Source organism: Sorex fumeus, unplaced genomic scaffold, assembly GCF_029834395.1.
Source record: "Sorex fumeus unplaced genomic scaffold, SorFum_2.1 ptg000226l, whole genome shotgun sequence".
Classification (NCBI taxonomy): domain Eukaryota; kingdom Metazoa; phylum Chordata; class Mammalia; order Eulipotyphla; family Soricidae; genus Sorex; species Sorex fumeus.
The window spans coordinates 1,563,452-1,585,000 of NW_026606283.1; the positions used below are offsets into that span (position 1 = coordinate 1,563,452).

The following is a 21,549-nucleotide window of genomic DNA, read 5'->3' on the forward strand; positions in this document are numbered from 1 at the left end:
ATCATGTCCTAAGCAGAAATAACGGTTTTTGGTGTTTTTGTTTGTTGTTTGTTTGCTGACCTTCAGGAATCTTCTGCAGAACTGGTGGTGAAAACTTGCCACTCCCAGCTACTAAGTCTACTTTACCTAGTATGAGTGAGATGGAAAATCTAAATCTCCCAGATCTGAAATGCTTGCAGGAGTAACTGTCCCTGCCCCCATCACAAATGCCCGAGGATAATCCATTTTCTTTAGACCGAGATGGGTTATTTTAAGACGGATAAGTAGCATTAACTGCTAGCCGATTTCTATGACCCTACCGGCGCTTGCCATGGACCTTAGAAGAAACAGTTTTGAGCTTACATGCTTTCTTACTTAGCAGCTGGCTTGCAGGAAAACTCACTGAAGTCCACAAACCGAATCAACACAACTAAAACCTGATCACACATGAAACTCCCCCCACCATAGGTGTTATTAAATAAGTAACCTGCAGGGTGTGTGAAGCAATCGTTTCAATAGATTCCTGAATAGAAGTCATATAAGCCAGCATCCCATATAGTCCTCCGAGCACCGCCAGGAGTAATTCCTGAGTTCACGAGCCAGGAATAACCTCTGTGCATTGCCGAGTATGACCCAAAAAGCAAAGAAAAAAAAAAGTAAATACAATGGGAGAAACTGGCACACAACCGAGAGTATCCTGCCCACACGGCAGAGTCTGGCAAACTCCCCGTGGCTTTTTAAAATGCCAAAAACCAGTAACAATGATGGGTCTCATTCTCCTGACCCTGAAAGAGCCTCGAATGTGGCACTTTCTAAAATCTCAGGGCTAGGACGAAGGAGACGTTACTGGTGCGTGCTCGAGGAAATCGATGAACAACAGGATGACAGCGGTACAGTGATAACCAGATATAATGGAATTGAAAGTTCCAACATCTACATGCACAGCTGGTCCCCGAGTAAACCAAATCCACCAATCCTAAAAGTCTCCTTGCCCCGTCCCTTAAAGCAGCTTCCCAACAGAACCTGGGAGAGCCAACTCCTTTGGGGGGCTGTCAATCCTCCTCCCCAGAGGACCAACGAGTTACAAAGTATCAGTACCATTTGCAACAAAATTGCCTGGACCACCCCGGTGCAGGACCCCCTTCCTCCAGTGCATTTTCTGTGCATTTCACTGCATTTCCTTGCCAGGCACTGGAGCTCTGGGCGGAAATGAATCTCTTCCTCCCCAAGGCCTCTGCAACACCCCCAGGGCCAGGCGGCTGCAAGCTGCAGGAACCTTCCAGAAGGAGGTGCAGCCCGGACGATTCCCCACCGCCCTGCACCCCAGCGCTGGCCCCGGGGTGAAGGAAAGACCCAAAGACTGAGCCCAGGGGACCCTTAACGACAGCAGCCGGGAGGTGACCCCTGAGCCCGAGCCCCCTGCATGGGGGGGACCGGTGGGGGGGGGGGGCTCTGCAGGGAGGCTGTTAGCTTGGGTGGGTACAAGTCTGGGACCCCCCCAAAGAGGAGGGGCTCGAACCTGGGTGCCCGTCTCGGGGGGAACTCGGCCGGCACTTCCTTCCCTCCCCAGCCCACCCTGCTGCCCCCCAAGACATCCCCCCCACCCAGGTGATCGCATCTGGCGCCGTGACAGGGCCTCAGCGTCTCCCTAGGCCCCTTTCCAGGCCTTTCCAGGTCTTTCCAGCCCCTCCTGCCTGTCCGAGCTGCAGCCGCGGGGCTTCTGGGGTCCTCCCGGCTCCCCCAGGCTCGGAGCCGCGAGCGCCAGGTGCCCGCGGCGGCGGCGGCGGCAGCAGCATCCCCGATCGCGCTGCCATGGCAACGGCGTCTCCCGGCCGGCGCGGCGCGGCGCTTCTGCGCAGGCGCGGGACCTCCGCGCAGGCGCAGTGCGGCAGACGCAGCCCCGACCCGAGCCCGGGGGTCACCGGGGCGGCGGGTGGTTTCCATGGAGACCGCCAAACAATCGCACGCGCCGCCCCCCGCCAGCGCCTGTCCCCCAACACTGGGCAAGCTCTCCTGCTGCCTGCAACGCCCCGTGGTTGCATTTCTAGATATTTTTTATTTTTTTCTAGATTTTTAAAAATAGGTAACAGCTCAAGCAGGGATGTGCCCCCTGAAGCAGAACCAAAAAAGGGTCCAGGTGTGTGTGGGGGGTCTTAGGGGTGAATGACATCAACACGGATCCGCAGTAGAATTTCCTGCTTGGCTTTCTTTGGGGGCCCCACTCAGCAGGACTCAGTGGCTATTCCCACTGTATTATCTCCGGGGGGGCCTCTCTCAGCCGCTTTTTTCTTTTTTTAAACAGCAAAGACAGATTGCTTGTGGCTGTTCCCATTTTATGGAGAATGGCAATATTTAAATTATTTGATATTAAATGATTTAAATGATTTAGGCTCCCAAACCATCTCATCTGAATTCTTGCAGGTTCTTGCTCCTAACCTGTGCCTTAGCATGATAAACTTAAAAGCAGGTTTTTTATTTATTTATTTTTTTTAGGCCGTGAAGGGCATTGGCCGTGTCCTTGAACCCCATCCCGAAACGTGCCAGGCCCCGCTTGGCATGGACGAGTGGGACCCCGTGTACAGGAACCCACATACATGCTTGGGCATCTATTTGCAGAGGGAGCTACTTCTCAAGATCATACACCCCAGTGACAACAAATCATGTCAACCATCCATACTCTTAAAAAAAAAATCTGATTTCTGTCTTTAAAAATGCGATTTCTGGAGAAAAAGGGCAACAGGTTACTAGCATGCAAGCGGGCCCAGGTTGGATGCCCATGCGGTCCCCCAGGAATGATGCCTGAGCCCAGGGCTGGCAATAAGCCCTGATCACCACCCCAAAACACAATCTCTCCCCCCAAAAAAGTGATCCTGGCGGAATCCCTGCTTGGCACGTGCACGCCCCGGGTTGCAGCCCCAGCCCAACTAACCGTCACAGCGGGCAGCCGCGGCCCTCCCAATGGCATGGCCTTTCCCGAGCAATTCCCTCCGGCCGGCGTGGCTGGGGAGGAGAGTGTCAGCAACGGCTGAGCTGCGGGTCAACGAGGGTCGCCTCCCCCCGATCCCCGGCGCCCCAGGACTCCGGCCGGCAGCGCTTCCCAGGGGGAGAGCGTGGGAAAGGAGCTGGGAGGCGCGGGCGGGACTGCGCAGGCGCGGGGCGGGGCACGAGGAAGCCACGCCCACCCTGACCACGCCCAGCCCGGGGCCACGCCCACCCGCCTGGGCGGCGCTTTTGTGACTTAGCTGTGCCGCTGCGATGGGGTTGGGGGGTTTCCTGCGACCCCCCGCAACCTTCCCAGGCCACACCGCTGCGGCCTAGCTTCTCACCCAGCTCGTCTGCACTGCTGTGGACCCTGCGATGGGTTTTCTTAGTTGGGTTGGCGCCTTCCCTCCACCCCAATACACACACACACACACACACACACACACACACACACACTTGGGGTGGGGGTTGCCTCAGTGCTGCAGACTTGCTAAAGCGGGGTCTGGGGACAGGGGCTGGCGTGTGCTCGTTTGCAGTGCAAGGTAGGGAGCAGACCTCCCCCCCCCCATCCCGGGCACCTCCACTTCCCAGAGTGGGCAGAGGAATAGAGGATTCTAGAACCTTGGGGGAGTCACCTCAAGTCAGCCCTGTCTCCCTGCAACCTCAAGGTCTTCCTTGCTGCCCCCCCCCAAAGGGCCATTCCGAGGGCATAGCGGCTGCTTCTACATCCGATTCCACAGCAATGTCCTGAACTATTAATTACGCCCCCAACTCACAATTAATCCTCACATTAAAAATGAGTCCAGGGGTTGGAGCGATAGCACAGCGGGTAGGGCGCTTGCCTTGCACTTGGCCGAACCGGGTTCGATTCCCAGCATCCCATAGGGTCCCCCGAGCACCGCCAGGAGTAATTCCTGAGTGAAGAGCCAGGAGTAATCCCTGTGTGTCACCGGGTGTGACCCAAAAAAAAAAAAAACCCAAAAAACCTCCAGTCTTGCCCCAGCTTCACCTTACATCCCTTTCATTTGCTTTTATTTTTATTTATATATTTTTTTGGCTTTTGGGGTCACACCTGGCGATGCTCAGGGGTTCCTCCTGGCTCTGCACTCAGGAATCACTCCTGGCGGTGCTCAGGGGACCCTGTGGGATGCTGGAGATCGAATCCGGGTCGGCTACTGTGCAAGGCAAACGCCCTCCCCGCTGTGCTATCGCTCCAGACCCACGCCCCTTTCTTTGAGGACCCTGGTTTTGGCTTTCATAACATTTTCCATGGCCCTCGCTCCACCGGTTTCCCCTTTTCACCCTTTCACCCATTCTGCAGCACCAACTCAAATACCCCCTCCTTCAGGAAGCCCCTCCTGATGTTCCCAAAGTCCTTGGTTTCTTCAAGACGGCTGTGTTTTCATGGTGGTGTTCCCCAGCACCACCCCAAATTATAGTCAGATCACGATCATGATCATCCTGTTGTTCGTCGATTGCCTCGAGCAGGCCCCAGTAACGTCTCCTTCGTCCTAGCCCTGAGATTCTAAAAAGTGCCACATTCAAGGCTCTTTCAGGGTCAGGAGAATGAGACCCATCATTGTTACTGGTATTTGGCATATTGGGTACGCCACGGGGAGTTTGCCAGACTCTGCCGTGTGGGCAGGTTACACTCGGTAGCCTGCCAGGTTGTCCAAAGTAAGAATGAGATAGTAAGATGTCGGGTATTTGGTATAATTTCTATTAATCTTATTACTTGTGTAAGCTCCCTAATAGACGTGGGACTTTTCCCACAGCTGCCTCCAAATCATTGATCAAAAATAAGTCATGCACAGGGGCTGGAGATAGGACAGTGGGGAGGGCGCTTGCCTGGTATGCGGCTGACCCGGGTTCAATCCCCGGCATCCTATAGGGTCCCCCGAGCACCACCAGGAGTGATTCCTGAGTGCAGAGCCAGGAGGGACCCCTGGACATTGCCTGTTGTAGCCCCCAAACCAAAAGAATAATAAAAAAAATCAATTTTCACTCACATGCGTGCTTCGATTGTGTGTGTGTGTGTGTGTGTGTGTGTGTGAGAGAGAGAGAGAGAGAGAGAGAGAGAGAGAGAGAGAGAGAGAGAGAGAGAGATTAAACCTCTCTGGTGGTGCTTTGCACTTTTGATTGTAACAGCCAAAGACAAGTTTTCTTGTGAGCTGGTCAGTTCCAGATTATAAACAGGAGACAGAGAAGGGGACACTCATTCTCAGCCCCTTGTTTTGCGTCTTCAGTACTATCCCTACTAACTAAAGCCTGGGGTGCTCCCTTTCACCAGTCTGGCTTCCTGCAAAGAGGAATTCTTACCATCAGCACCCCCCAATCAAAGAAGCTGTCCCTGGACCCAACGTTGTCAGATGTAAGCGATTTAAGGGAGGGACACCCACAGAAGTCAATAAACAGCTGATGTTTCTCATGTGTGAACTCGTGGGCAGTCTCCTGCCCCCGCGCCTGGCTGTCCTCACCGGGGGCCCCTTGGAGGGGGGCGGGTCGAGTTTCCCTCCCCACCCCTACCAGGGCTCCGGCAGCCGAAGACCTCCAGAATCAGCCACCACCATGCTGAGACCACTCTCCACATGCATGAAGGTACCGGCAGAGGAACAAAGGCATGTGGGTCCCAGGGCTGAGATCTCCCAGCCTGCTCGGATCGGGGCTGAGCATCCTCCACCCAGATCCTCCAAATTCCAGTAGGCGGGGGTCACACCCACCAACTGGCCTCCTGGTGCCGTGTAATCCCATCAATGGCCAAGACCCAGAGACTATAAAACCCAGCTCCCGGAAGCGCGTGGCCGAATTCGAGGCCACGCGACACCTTATTATCTCATTCTTACTTTGGACAACCTGGCAGGCTACCGAATGTAACCTGCCCACATGGCAGAGTCTGGCAAACTCCCCGTGGCATACCCAATATACCAAATACCAGTAACAATGATGGGTCTCATTCTCCTAACCCTGAAAGAGCCTTGAACATGGCACTTTTTAAAAATCTCAGGGCTAGGAAGAAGGAGACGTTACTGGGGCCTGCTCGAGGCAATCCATGAACAACAGGATGGTCGTGATCGTGATAATTTCTCATGTGCAAACAAAGCTTGGAGTAAAACGGTCAGGGGAATGCAGATCATTGAAAGAGATTTTAGGTTCAATGTTCATTGGACGTTGAATTTTTGGGGGGAAGAGAGGGAGTGGTTCATTTTCATGGGCATTTAAGTTATTTGTACCGGTAGGTGGCTACAGAATCCATGACATCTCATTGACATCATTTTCATTTGGCGTTAGGGTGTATCTTACAACAAAATCCCAAACATCCTGGACAATCAGAAAAGCGCCTGCCGTAGAGGCAGACTGGAGTGGGGGTTGGGGGTGATGGGAGGGAACCTGGGGACCCTGGTGCTGGGAAATGTGCCCTGGTGGAGGGGCGGGTGTGGCAACACTGTATGACTGAAACCTAAGCTTTGTGAGGGTTGATCTCGCAGTGATTCAATAAAAAAAAATTAAAAAACAAAAGTAACAACAACAACAAAAAAGTTTCAAAGTCAGGATGGCATGGAGATTTAGGGGTGGAGCTGACCGGAATAAAAGGAACCACGGGATTAAAACTTCAGGGGGTGGGCAGGAAAAATGCCAAGTGAAGTACGCTTTGGAATAGGCCAATGGGACGGCATTGGGAAGGGGCTCGTTTTCACGTGAGAAATAACTGTTTTGGTGCCTTGGCGGAGGGGAACACTCGATCCTCAAAGGCTCAGCTGGCTCATCTGGCCCTTGGCCATCAGAATTGATTTGGGGGAGTGGCGGTGGGAGCGAAAGGCCTCAAATTTTCAAAGCAAGATAGGGAACTGCATCTGCATCTGATGTTGGTTTGACTTCATTTTGGAGAGTCAGTTACCACCAGAAGGAATGTGGGTCTTCTCAACTCCTCCGAGGGAGATGGTGTTACGGAGAGAGATGAGAGTGTTGGTAAAGCATCAGTGAGAAGGAGAGCGGGGAAAAGATGGGGGGAGATTAAGAAATAACGGGGAGGTCAAAGGTGAAAATCAGAAAGCAGAAGAACAGGCTGGGAAGGCGGGGAAGTAGGATCCGGGGGTCTGCCCCAGGAGACAAAAAGAAAGTGATACAATCCAAAGCTCTGCCCGAAGCAAAATGCTACATCTGAAAGAATTCTGATTAAAAAAGAAAAAGGGAAAATATACTGCAAAATATTTATTTGGTAAAAATAATTTCGTCATCTATACAGAACTGAATAAAAAGTACAACACATTATTTTTGCGTCTCTGCAATATTGCATCCAGTACAACTTGCAACCTGGGGCGAGTGTTCTAGAAAACGGTCACATCACAGAGACACAAAACTGAAGTGAGACATACAGAAGTCACACCGGGTCCCCTTGGGTACCATGAGCACGGAATTCAGTTCCAGGGGGATAGTGCTTTGGTCATGTCAATAGTTGGTTCTGCAATTCATTTTCTTTTTGAAATCTGACGCCCCCTGGCACACTGCTCCCCTCGTTGCTGAGTCAACGATTCTCCAGGTAGCAAAAACAAACACAACACCACAAAATGACCCAAAGTGGAGGCTGCGATCGCATCTCACCCCACCCCCAACCCGTTCCCGTCTTCAGCTCGAGATCATTTTCTAGCTAACCAGAAAGGAAGCTGAATGGGGAATCAGCGATTCGAATGTTCTGCATTCTCTTCGATGGAATACGTTGATTTTGCGGCTTGACAGGCTTCATAAAGTCTGGCCTTCCAGAAAAGTCTGCACCCTCCCTGAGAGCTGCCGACTTCTGCTTTCAGAATAAGGTAATAGAACTCGCTTTAAAGTGCTCTTCACACATATCAGCAGCCACTGGGTAGATTGCATTTAGAATTAAATATATATAAAGGAACATTCCCCCCTCCCTACCCCCCGCCCCCAAGTAACTTAGAAATGGAATCACGAGCAATTCTTATTTTACGAGAATATTCAAGAGGACCCACCTTTGGAAACAAAGGTGGGTTTCCTGTTACAAAATTCAGGAATCGAATCTCCCCCATCCCGTTGAAATCATCCAAAAGAGGCTCAATTTTATGATACCTGGGAGCAATTCAATTCCCGGTGATATTGTTATCTTGGCTTCCAAGATCACATAATAGCAACATTCAATTCATAATGGGGATGAATGCGTTTGAAGAGAAAAACAAACCCAAAAATAGATTTCCCCATTTCATGTCGCAAAAGGGGCTCACTGTTCACCGTGGCATTAACAGTCCTTCGTAACGAAGAATAAAAGACAAACCGACCTCAGGCCTGGAGCCACAGTCCAGCCGGGAGGGCGTCTGCCTGGCACGAGGCTGACCCGGGTACAATCCCCGGCATCCCATAGGGTCCCCCAAGTACCACCAGGAGGAGGGATCCCTGAGTGCAGAGCCAGGAGTAACCCCTGAGCATCGCCGGGTGGGACCCTAAAGGACTAAAAAAATAAAACAAAAAAAAAACCGACTTCAAGTTTTTTGGTGTGGTCGCTTAGATTACTGGCAGGCTTCAAAACTTGCCTGATTTTTGAACTGAATGGGCTCCTCTGGGAAGCATATGAATAATGCAAACACGTCCTAAGGAAACTGCATCGTAGGAATGAGACTGTTCATACAATGATCAAAAAATAATAATAATAACTTAAGATGAGACACACACACACACACACACACACACACACACACAATGCTCTGAGGTCGGGATGACAAACCAGAACAAAGACAGCCGGGGCACGTAGTGTCTGTCCCCCCCACCGTGGACCCAGCAGAGCACTGGGAAGAAGAGCAAAGGGGAAGGGAAGACTGAGCCCTGGGGACCCCCTCCGGGTCAGACCCCCCAGTGTCGTGCGGCCCCTCTGCCCGCAGCCCCGCCCAGAGTCCAGCCAAGACCCCAGCTCCACACAGCTGGGCCGCCCCCAGTAGTGGCTGCCTGACCGCTCAGTTTGGAAACTCAAGTTGACTTCTGAGTCATGGGGGGATGGGATGGAACATCATCCTTAAGTGAGCACTGCAAAATGAGTCCAGGAGATCAACGTGGCAGGATCCTCCGAAGAGTACGAAGCTCAGGAACTGAGAGGTTGACTCGGAAAGTCGCTGCTTGGAAGCCACGAAACGTGTCCCTCAAAGGTCCATCGACACCTTCCACCGACAGAGAAACAGCAGCGGTGCTGGGCCGAGGATGTTGTCATTCTCCCTTAGGGAGTTGCCGCTGGAGAACTTGGCCCGGGCCCCTCCCGCTGCCGGTACTTCTTCATGACGCTGACGGCACCGCTGGCCAGGAAGACCACGGCGATGAGGGCGAAATAGCCGGCGTAGATCAGGAACTGAAGGGGAAGTCGTGATTGGGAGATTATCGATCAGAGGGTCTACGGTATCTAGGCTTATCTGCAGTCACGACAGATGTGCCTACTTGCATTTGCATAAATATGTTTTCAACTCTGGGACCTAAAATATATTGCATTAACTTTTAAAATTATTATTATTGCATTAACTTTTTAAATTATTTATTTTATTATTATTTATTATTAATTAAATTATTGCATTAACTTTTAAAATTTTTTTAAAATAATTTTTTGCTTTTTGGGTCACACCTGGCGATGCACAGGGGTTCCTCCTGGCTCTGCACTCAGGAATTACTCCTGATGGTGCTCAGGGGACAATATGGGATGCTGGGAATCGAACCCGGGTCAGCTGCGTGCAAGGCAAATGCCCTACCTGCTGTGCTATCACTCCACATTATTTTGTTACTCAGGTCTCATTCCATATAACCTCTCCTGTCATTAATTAAAAAAATTCTTGGGGCTGGAGCAATAGTAAAGCGGGTAGGGTGTTTTCCTTGCACGCGGCCGACCTGGGTTCGATCCCCAGCATCCCATAGGGTCCCCTGAGCACTGCCAGGAGGGATACCTGAGTGCAGAGCCAGGAGTAACCCTTGTGCATCACTGGGTGTGACCAAAAAAAGAACAAAAAAAAAAAAAACATTCTTGCAGATATACAAGTTGTTTGAGGACATGCGTGTGGGATGGGGGACAACTTTGGGGGGAAATGTCTCCTCAATTTCGGAGGCCACGAGGCCTCCCAGACCTACGAGGCTCCAGAAGAGACAAAAAGGGGGTGAAGCAAGGCACAGCTCAAACCACTGGGCATCCCGACCCCTGCTATCAGCCTATCAGCGGCAGGAGTCACAAAGGACCAAGGTGGCCATGAGCTATCCTAAGGGATTCACAGCACTTCCGGGGGATGCTGACAAGTGACAGACCTCGGGGGTAGATGTTCACCGGCACAGCCAGTCACCGCCACGACAGTATTTGCGACAGGATTCGCATTTGTGTTGGGGAGTATCCCCAGAAGATTCTGGCTCTGCACTGTCCCGGCTGAGCTGAGCGATTCTCTCTGCGCCCAGCAGGGGGCAGTACAGGGCCGGGCGGTCAGGCGTGGCCTATTCAGGGATTTCTTTGCCCAAGAAACCGGTTTTTCCTGCAGTAACTTGGTTTGTCAACATCACCAGTGAAAAACAACTTGCTAAAAACCTACATGCTGTTTGGACAGATGCTATCTCCAGCAGTTCCTCAAAGTATTGGATAAACCCTTTCCACACACACACACACACACACACACACACACACACACACACAAATTTGGTGAGGGGGGGCTGGAGCAAAAGCACAGCGGGGACGGTGTTGGCCTGGCACGCGGCCGACCTGGGTTCGATCCCCAGCATCCCATAGGGTCCCCTGAGCACCGCCAGGCGTGATTCCTGAGTGCAGAGCCAGGAGTCAGCCCTGAGCATCGCCAGGTGGGACCCCCCCAAAATAAATACATGAATAAATAATAAAAAAAAATAATAAAAAAGGGGTGGGAGAGAGAGAGCCGGGAGCACTGCTTTTTCCTTCCCTCTCTCTCTGAGATCTCTCCGGGGGATGCAGTATCGCCCTGCCCTGCCCCTGTGCGTGTCGCTCACTCAGGAGATGTGGGAGAGTGGACAGAGAAGGAGTGACTGTGGCTATGGGGGGTTGGGGGAGGCTCTTTCTGACTCAAGTGTCCTTCCTGGCCAGGGACAGGCCAGCGCGGGCCCTCGGCGAGCTGCCTGGGATGCGGCAGGTGCCACTATGGGGGGCCTGGGGGGCGGGGAACAGCCTTCACATGGTCTTCGGGTGTTTGTGATGGGATTTTCTCCGGGGGTGACCCCTCACTGGTTGATTCTGTTCATTTGGATGTGTGCCAGTCTCTGGTGTGAGAGGGGATGTCACTGGTGGGTTTGATTTGCGTCTCCCTGAAGAGTAGTGATGACGGGCGGGGGGAGGGGGTAGTTGAGACAGAGGAAGGTCCATTATGACAGCATGAGTTGGAAATGGTCACCCTTGGACAAGAACTGAGTGTTGAAAGGAGTAAGAGGATGTTCAGGATAACCTTTCAGAATCTATATTGCAAACGATCACTGTCACTGTCACTGTCCTCCCTTTGTTCATCAATCTGCTTGAGCGGGCACCAGTAACGTCTCCATGGTGACAATTGTTACTGTGGTTTGGCATCTCGACTACGTCACAGGGAGCTTGCCAGGCTTTGCCGTGAGGGTGAGATACTTTCGGTAGCTTGCCGAGCTCTCTTGCCGGGGATGGGCAGGGCTTGGGGTCTGGAGAGAGACAGAGAAGAGAGGGAGAGAGAGGCAAGGAGAGAGAGGGAAGAGAGGGAGAGGAAGAGAGAGGGGGAGAGAGAGAGTGTGTGTGTGGGAGAGAGAGAGAGAGAGAGAAGACAGAGACAGAGGGAGAGAGATGGAGGGAGAGGGAGAGAGAGGGAGGGAAGAGAGAGGGAGAGAGGAAGAGAGGAAGAGAGAAGGAGAGGGAGAGAGGGGGGAAGGGAGACAGAGACAGAGAGAGAGGGAGAGACAGAGGGAGAGAGATGGAAGAAGAGGGAGGGAGAGAGAGGGAGAGGGAGAGAGGGGGGGAGAGAGAGAGAGAGAAAGAGAGAGAGAGAGAGAGAGGTGCCTGTCATAGAGGCACAGGCTGGGTTTGGGGGTGGTTCGGGGGTGATGGGAGGGAACCCGGGGACCCTGGTGCTGGGAAATGTGCCCTGGTGGACGGACGGGTGTTGGAGCACTGTAGGACTGGAACCCAACCATGAGCAGTTTTATAATGCTCCATCTCATGGTGAATCAATAAAATAAAAAATCTTAAAACAATTTAAAAAAATAAGTAATGAAGTAACATATTTAAAAAAAAAAACTCCCTCAGTGGGTGGGCAAAGGACCATTTCAATAAAGGAGGGAGGAGGGAGGGGACCTGGGGAGGGGAACAGCATCTCTGAGCCGGGAGACGGGCTTCCGGGCCCGGAACTGGTGAGCAGATGAAGGAGGAGAGTGAGGGTCTGGCCTGGAAGGAACCAACAGTACAAACGGCTCTTGCACACGCTTCTGGGCGTCTTTCAGCAGGTGACAGTCCCATTACTGAAAAATCTCAGAACTTGGGGCCGGAGCAATAGCACAGCGGGGAGGGTGTCGGCCTGGCTCGCGGCCGACCTAGGTTCAATTTTCAGTGTTCAATTCCTGAATTGAACACTTATGGTCATCACTTGATCACTTTATCCCCCGTTATTCATCGATTTACTCGAGCGGGCGCCAGTAACGTCTCCATCCATCCCGGTTGCGTGCTAGCGTAGCCCAATGGCATCTGTTCGTTCTAGGAACATGCAGAGCCTCAAACCGATCATTCAGGGTCTTGACGAAGAAGTCTGTCCATCTTGTAGCTTATGTCCTTATGGTCATAAGCTCGTATTAATAACTACTGACGGAAAAGGTAAACAGGGCAAGTTAGGACTTCTCTAATTCTATGACAGATACAACTCGGGATTCATGTACCTTGGGGGGCCGGAGCGACAGCACCAATGGGAGGGTATTTGCCTTGCATGTGACCGGCCCAGGTGCAATCCCCGGCATCCCAGAGGGTCCCCTGAGCACCGCCAGGAATATCCCTGAGCGCAGAGCCAGGAGTCAGCCCTGAGCATCCCCAAGCGTGTCCCCCACCCCCCCCTAAATAAAATAAAATAAAATAAAATAAACAAGAAAAAGAAAACACTCAGGATGGGAGAGGAACTGCAGGCAGGAGGGAACTCGGGCGACTTAAGGGTTTCCACGGTCCAATGCGGTTTCCTCAAGCCCTGTGGATGGAGCCCACCCTGCAGCCTCTCACCTGCGTGGATATATCCAAGCCCAGGCCACTGGCGTCGACCACGATGACCGTCAGCAGCGTCTGCAGTGCCAGCGCGATGAAGGTGTTGACGCCAAACACCAGGGCGTAGCGCTCCATGCTAAGGCTGGCCGCAATCTGGAAACTGTGGGGAGGAAGGGGAGGGCGTGGGCGGGGGTCAGTTCCAGGTCTGCCCCATCAGTCAAACATGCAGAATAACCCCTCCCGTTCCCCTTCTGCTGCTTTCCAACCGCCAAGTGAGAAGCAGTTCCTGCTGAATCGTGTTGGTTGCAGGCACACATTTGGAAGGGCAACAAGGACGAAGGGAAGAAAAGCAGGAAAGCAGGAATGTTACCGTGCTTCCTCCTAGGGGCTGCTTTTCACAAAGAAAGAAAAAGGAAATTTCATGGGCCAGGCCAATACTTAGAATACAACGGGCATTTGGACGTGGCCCACCTGGGTTCGATCCCCGGCATCCCACAGGGTCCCCCGAGCACCGCCAGGAGTGATCCCTGAGTGCAGAGCCAGGAGTCAGCCCTGAGCATCGACAGGTGTGACATAAAAAGTACCCCCCCCACACACACACACAAAGAAAAAAAAAAACAGAAAATAAAATAAAGGAAAAAAAATTCAGTTTGTGAGGCTGGAGAGATCGTCCAGCAGGGAGGGAGCTAGTCTTGCACTTGGCCAACCTGGGTTCGATCCCCGGCATCCCATAGGGTCTCTGAGCAGAGCCAGGAAGCCACCCCCTGAGCACTGCCAGGTGTGGCCCCAAAACAAACAAAATAATTTTTAGTTTGAAAAGAAATCACGGGGTCAGAGAGATGGTACAGAGGTGGGAATTTGCCTTGCCCGACATGGGTTCGATCACGATGGTCCCTTGAGCACCACCAGGAGTGATTCCCTGAGGAACAGAGCCAGGAGTCAGCCCTGAGCACAGAGCCGGGAGTCAGCCTTGAGCACGGAGTCAGGAGTCAGCCTGAGCACAGAGCCGGGAGTCAGCCCTAAGCACGGAGCTGGGAGTGATCCCTGAGCACAGAGCCAGGAGTGAACCCTGAGCACAGAGCCAGGAGTCAGCCCTGAGCACAGAGCCAGGAGTCAGCCCTGAGCACAGAGGCAGGAGTCATCCCCGAGCACAGAGCCGGGAGTCATCCCTAAGCACAGAGCCAGGAGTCAGCCTTGAGCGCGGAGCCGGGAGTGACCCCTGAGCACAGAGCCAGGAGTCAGCCCTGAGCACAGAGCCGGGAGTCAGCCCTGAGCACGGAGTCAGGAGTCAGCCTGAGCAGAGCCGGGAGTCAGCCCTAAGCACGGAGCCGGGAGTGATCCCTGAGCGCAGAGCCAGGAGTCAGCCCTGAGCACAGAGCCAGGAGTCAGCCCTGAGCACAGAGCCGGGAGTCATCCCTAAGCACAGAGCCAGGAATCAGCCTTGAGCGCAGAGCCGGGAGTGACCCCTGAGCACAGAGCCAGGAGTCAGCCCTGAGCACAGAGCCAGGAGTCAGTCCTGAGCATCGTTGGGTGTGTGCCCCAAACAAAGAAACAACCTCCACCCCCCAAGAAAAAAAATAGCAAGAAAACCAAACCAGAAAAAAACAAGAAAGGAGCAAGTCGGACCTGGCCCGTGTCCGGCTCTGGACGCAGGTACCTACGTCGCTATGGTGATGAGCAGCATGTAGATAATGCGGAAGACCACGTAGCAGGCGTAGCACACCCAGATGTTGTTCGCCGTGTCCATGACGTACACGGCGGCGGCGATCAGCAGCGAGAACAGGGACAGCGCCACCTCCCCCCAGGTGGACCAGGAGATCTTGACGTAGCCCACGGCAAACACAGCGACGGCCCCTGGAGGGGAAAGTGGGGAGGAGTGACCAGCAGTCTCGGCCTGCTGACCTCTCAGCTGCATCCTTAGAGGACACAGGGACAGCATCACTGGGTTTTTGGTTTGTTTGTTTTTTGTCTTTTTGGGTCCCACCCGGCGATGCTCAGGGCCAACTCCTGGCTCTGCACTCAGGAATCACTCCTGGTGGTGCTCGGGGGACCCTATGGGATGCTGGGGATCGAACCTGGGTCCACTGTGTGCAAAGCAGATGCCCTACCTGATGTACTGTCTCTCAGACCCTGATCTATCTCATTTATTTTTTGTTTTGTTTTGTTTTTAGGTCACACCCAGCAATGCTCAGGGGTTACTCCTGGCTCTGCACTCAGGAATCACTCCTGGCGGTGCTCGGGGGACCCTAGGGGATGCTGGGAATCGAACCCGGGTCGGCCGCGTGCCAGGCCAACGCCCTCCCCGCTGGGCTATCGCTCCAGCCCCTCGTTTTTAGTTTGACCTCTGGGCCCCACCCGGAGGTGCTCAGGGCTCTGTGCTCAGAGAGCACTCACTCCTGGCGGGGCTCGGGGACCCGATGGGGCGTGGCGGACGCTTGCTTACCCAGCAACGTGGACACGGCCTCCACCCCGCCGTTGTAGATGGCCGCTTGGCGGGACGGCACCACCTGCTCCCACAGGCCCTGCGTGTAGTTGACCACCTGGAAGTAGCCGCAGGTGGACAGCGCCCACCACACCGACCAGCACAGCAGCGGGCGCGAGGAGTAGCAGGCGAGGAAGTCGTCCCACAGGACCTTCAGCGCCAGCAGCTGAGCGGGGCCGGCCTCCTGGATGGATGGACAGCGACGGGAAGAGACGTCAGGCGGCGGGAAGGGGCCCCGAACCAGCGCTTCGGAGGGTTTCCTTGTTGTTGTTGTTTGTTTGTTTTTGTTTTGTTTTTGTTTTTTTGCTTTTTGGGTCCCACCCGGCGATGCTCAGGGCTGACTCCTGAGCTCTGCACTCAGGAATTACCCCAGGCGGTGTTGGGGGACCCTATGGAATACTGGGGGTCGAACCCAGGTACGAGTCTGCCATGTGCAAGGCAAATGCCCTCCCCGCTGGGCCATCGCTCCAGCCCCACCCAGTGCTTCTGAGGGTTCGGGAAGAAGCGTCACCTCCGAGCACCAGCCAGCGTTCCTGGCCACGGCTGGCACCCTGGGCTCCGAACTGGAGGAGGGACAGGTCAGGTAAGGGGGCAAGAGACGGCACGGTGTTGTGTACATTATCAAAAAAAAAAAAAGCAAATAAATAAAATTTAGAAATAAAAAAAACTGAAAAAGCCACTGTAACCCAGACCCAGAGAGGCCCCGGGCACAGCCAGTATGGCCTGCCGGAGGGACAGCAGGTCCTTGCGAGTCTCATTTCCGCGTTGACACACTGGGCCGACAGGACAGGGGGCCGCCAGGGAGACCATCAGAGAGAGCCACAGGGAACCCCGAGACTCATTCATGCATCCACGACAGAGACGAGCCTGTGTGGGCCCCAAAAGTGGGTGCTGACTCACTCCCTAAAGGATCTGTCAGGGGACAGGAGTGACAGCACAGCGGGGAGGGTGTTGGCCTTGCAAGCGGCCCACCCGGGTTCAATCCCCGGCATCACCTTGGGTCCCCCAAGCCCCGCCAGGAGTGATTCCTGAGTGCTGGGCCAGGAGTCAGCCCCTGAGCATCGCCGGGTGTGGCCCCCAAAGAAAAAAGTGAAAAAAAAAAAATAAATAAAATAATCAAATGAAGTGGGTAGGGCGTCTGCCTTGCACGCAGCCAACATGGCCGACCCGAGTTCGATTCCTCCGCCCCTCTCGGAGAGCCCGGCAAGCTACCGAGAGTATTCGATATGCCAGACACAGTAACAACAAAGTCTCCAATGGAGACGTTACTGGGCCCGCTCGAGCAAATCGACGATCAACGGGAGGGCCTTTAATCAAATGAAGTGAGCAGGGGCTGGAGAGACAGGACAGCGAAGAAGGTGCCTGCCGTGCAGGGCGGCTGACCTGGGTTCAATCCCTGGCGGGGGCATCTGGGCGGGGCCAGGGGTGACCTCAGCACGGAGCCAGTCTGAAGCGGGAGCCGTCCCCGCCGGGGTGAAACAGACTCGCCGTCCCCAACATGAACCTTCTGTCAGGTCCAGGGAACCAACGTGGGTGAGAGGCTGAGGTCCGTGTCACCAGAGGCCGCGTCTTCCTATGAATGCCATGCGTGTGCCGCATCCCACACGTGTCCCAGGATCCACATGCCACATCCCATGCCACACATGTGCCACGCCCCAGGTGCCACATCCCGTGTTTGTACCACATGCATGCCACGTCCCACATGCCACACATGTGCCATATCACATGCCCCATGTGCCACATCCCACGCTTTGTGCCACATGCGTGCCGCGTTTCACATGCCACGTCCCAAATGCCACACATGTGCCGCATTCCATATGCCACACTACATGCCACACGTGCCATGCCCCATGTGCCACATCCCACACTTGCGCCAGATGCGTGCCCACATGCCACGCATGTGCCACGTTCCATATGCCATGTCATGTGCCACACATGTGCCATGCCCCCACATGCCACATCCCACACTTGCGCCATATGCGTGCCACATTTCACATGCCACATTCCACATGTCATGCAGGTGCCACGTCCCACATGCCACATTCCACATGCCATGTCATGTGTCACACATGCACCATGCCCCATGTGCCACATCCCACGCTTGCGCCACATTCCACATACCACACACGTGACACGTCCCATATGCCATGTCACGTGTCACACATGTGCCACGCCCCATGTGCCACATCCCATGTTTGCACTACCTGCATGCCACATGCCACACATGTGCCACGTCCCATATACCACACCACATGCCACATGTGCCACATCCCACGCTCGCGCCACATGTCACATGCCACGTCCCACATGCCACGCAGGCGCCACGCCCCAAGTGCCACGTCCCCCTGGTTCTCCCCAGAGCAGCTGCCGCGAGGGCCACTTCCGGCGGCAGAACTCACCGGCTCTCGCAGCGGGGCCTCCTCCAGGTTCAGGGGCATTTTGGATTCGATGTCCTCCCAGCCGGGCAGGTGGTGGCCAGTGGACGGGTCCGGGACGAGGCCCCCGTTCTGGACCTTGATGCCATTCGGGCCCTGGCGGGCAGAGGGACTGTGGTGGAAGAAGAGGCTCTTCTGGGGCATGGGCAGGAACCAGGCCACGGCGAAGGCCACGGAGACGCAGGTGAGGGAGATGACGTTGAGGCTGAACAGGGACCAGCCGGCCACGGAGAACAGGATCTGCCCGAGCACGGAGCCCACGGTGAAGCCCACCAGCGTGGCGCTGCGGCAGTAGCTGGTGACCTTCTGGTACATGCTCGGGTCCACCACGCTGTAGATGTACGAGTAGTAGGCCACCTCCGTGGCCGTGGCCACGCCGTAGAAGAACTCCAGGAACTGGATGGCCAGCAGGCCCCGCGCGTAGAGCAGCATGAACCAGGTGACGATAAGGCTGAGGCCCTGCAGCAGGACCACGGGCTTGTAGCGGAGGTAGTCGGTGGCCAGGAACACGGGGAAGAGCAGCACCAGGTACGAGTAGGTCCACACCGGGTAGATCTCGTTGAACACCTGCGGACGGAGCCCGTGAGCGCCCGCCGGCTCAGACCTCTTTGGGTGCTGGTCTGGGACGGGGACGCACGCGCCCTGAGAAGGGGGGAGGCTGGGAGGGAGACGAAAGCAGGGAAGGGCCGGGGGGGTCCTTCCAGGAGGATCCGGCCTGTCGGCAGGCCCTGACCAGCAGGCCGCGATTGCGGGTGACTGTGTGACCGTGTGTGACTGTGTTATCGGGTGTGACGGTGTGTGATTGTGTGACCATGGGTGACTGAGTGTTACTCTGTGACCATGTGTGACCGTGTGGCTCTGTGTGACTGTGTGACCACGTGTGACTATGTGCGACTGTGTGACTCTGGCTGTGTGACTGTGTGACTACATGGCTATGGCTGTGTGACTTTGTGTGACTGTGTGACCCTGTGTGACTGTGTGTGGCTGTATGACCATGTGTGACTGTGTGTGGCTGTGTGACCATGTATAACTGTGTGATCATGTGTGACTGTGTGACTCTGGTTGTGTGCCTGTGAATGACTATGTGTGACTGTGTGACCATGTGTGACTTGTGACCATGTGTGACTGTGTGACTTTGGCTGTGTGCCTGTGAATGACTATGTGTGACTGTGTGACCATGTGTGACTGTGTGGCTGTGTGATTCTGGTTGTATAACTGTGTGTGACTTTGTGTGGCTGTGTGTGACTGTGTGGCTGCGTGACTGGCTGTGTGACTGTGTGTGTGTCTGTGAATGACGACGTGTGACTGTGTGTGACTGAGGCTTTGTGACTAGATGTGACTGTGCCTGTGTCTGTGTGACCACGTGTGACTCAGGCCGTGCTGCCGTGCCTGTGTGTGACGGTGGGTGACTGGCCGTGTGACTCTGTGTATGACTGTGTGTGAGCATGTCTGACGACTCCCAGGCGACCTTGGTTCTTGAACCCATGCCCACACGCTTGTCTTTTTCTTCGATTTGCCTGTTCATCAAGTTTCTGTCTGAAAGAGTCAACACAGAATCTGTCTCCGACACACAGGTCTTGGGGCGGGGCAACAGCACAGCGTGGGGGGTGGGACTGATCACAGAGCCAGCAGGAAACCCGGGCACCGCCAGGGGTGACCCCCAAACCCAAACCAAACCCAACGTACAGGTTTAAGACCTGACAACAGGGGCTGGAGCGACAGCACAACAGGTAGGGTGTTTGCCTTGCACGCGGCCGACCCGGGTTCGATCCCCAGCATCCCATAGGGTCCCCCGAGCACCGCCAGGAGTGATTCCTGAGTGCTGAGCCAGGAGTCAGCCCTGAGCATCGCCGGGTGGGACCAAAAAGCAAAAAAATAAAATAAAATAAAACCTGACAACACGGGAGCACTTTCCCTGATTCTGCCTGATCTAAGAGGAACATTCTCAGGAAGAGCCGGAAGAGGAAATGCCGCCCCCCCCACCCCAACCCACCCCCCACCACTGAAGGAGGTTAAAGAGCGTCACCAACTGCACCGACCATTCGACCATTCGTGTGGATCATTTGTCTAACTGTCCTTGAGCAGGGCCTAGGGCTGGTTTGCTGGTTCCGGTGGGTCGGGTTTGCCAACCCTAGAGGGAGATCCTGTCCCCCCCGCCCCCCCGGCAGAACCAGCCAGAATGCCGGGGTGGGGGCCAGCCCTGCGCTGAGCCGGGGCTGTCTCCCTGCCCTCCTCTTCCTCCCCCATTTGCAATAACCCACGCCGCTGTGTTCATTCATTACACAATCCATCCGCAAGCCGGCACCTGCCCCGGCGGGCCGGCCGGCCACCTCGGCCTTGGCCGTGTCCCAGTGTCCCCTAGACACGGCTGACCGTGGAAAACTTTCTTCTGATCAGACTGGGCCTTGTGGTCACAGCCCCAGCCAGGAGGCACGTGACCAGACGGATCAGCTTTCAAATATCAACGGGGGGGAGGGGGGGCGGGGAGGTGAAAAGAACACACACACACACACACACACACACACACACACCCCTTTCTCAATGCCACCACCGCCTGCTTCTCCTTAGATAAGCCGGGACAAGCACGTGGAGATGTATGTCACAGAGCATGGGACTTTGCTTAGGCCAAGCCAGCCACCAGCAATCTTGTTTCTGCTGGGGGGGAGGGGTATCCCTGGGGGAGGGGGGTCTCAGCGCACCCTCTCCCCGTTGACCAGAGAGAGTCCCGTCTTCTGGGGAAAGCAGGCTGACCCCCAAGTGCTCTCTCTCTCTCTCTCTCTCTCTTTTGGCTCACACCAGCAGTGCTCAGGGCTGACTCCTGGCTCAGTGCTCAGGAGACCGTATGGGGTGCCGGGGAATTGCATGCAAGGCCCTCCCTGGTATCCCAGCCAGGCAAACACCCTTGAATGTCAAGGACCAAACGACACGACACGCAGAGTCTCATGTCAGCCCTACAGGGCCCTGGGCGGCCACCCCAGAGAGGGGCGTCGGTGTGCCCCTCTTTCATGCAGAGAGAGAGCTGAGGGCGGTGGAACTTTGCAGGCAGGAGACCCCGGGTTCGACCCCCTGCACATGGTCAGGAGTTGAAGGGGGGCTGGTCACAGCCTTCCGCAGGGCCGGGTGCCCTTCCGACCCCAGGCCGGGCAGGCCAAGAGCGAGACGCCAGGATGGACTCTGTTCCCGGAGCTCTCAAAGTCCTCCCTCGCAGGGCCGGCCGCGGTGAGGCTCACGCAGGCCGCGTGAGGGTTCTCTGTGTCCTTCAGGAAGGACCGTCCGCCCAGCCCGGCTCTCAGCCCGGGTGGCACAGACGGAGGGCAAGGGGCTGGCCGGGACCCCCCACAGCCTTGCCCAAACAGCTCCCCAGGCCCAGCGAAGGGTCCCTGGCTCCTGCCTGGGAAAGAGACCCCAGTAACACGCCGCCCGGGGAAGGGGGCATCCCCTCCAACCCCCACCCCCAAAGGGGCGCCCCGGAGGGTCTGGGGAGG

General features: G+C 55.1%; 1 protein-coding gene across 1 annotated transcript in view; it reads right to left on the bottom strand.

Annotated features, from left to right (window-relative positions):
- Positions 1–8,985: 8,985 nt before the first annotated feature.
- SLC19A2 (solute carrier family 19 member 2) overlaps positions 8,986–21,549 on the bottom strand; it is a 14,547-nt gene continuing 1,983 nt past the window's right edge. The window contains exons 2-6 of the mRNA XM_056108571.1: positions 18,029–18,631; positions 15,591–15,813; positions 14,809–15,001; positions 13,166–13,307; positions 8,986–9,304 (exon numbers count right to left, since the gene is read on the bottom strand). Coding sequence (XP_055964546.1) covers positions 9,176–9,304; positions 13,166–13,307; positions 14,809–15,001; positions 15,591–15,813; positions 18,029–18,631 — 1,290 coding nt within the window. The 3' untranslated portion in view covers positions 8,986–9,175. The remainder of the gene's footprint in view (positions 9,305–13,165; positions 13,308–14,808; positions 15,002–15,590; positions 15,814–18,028; positions 18,632–21,549) is intronic.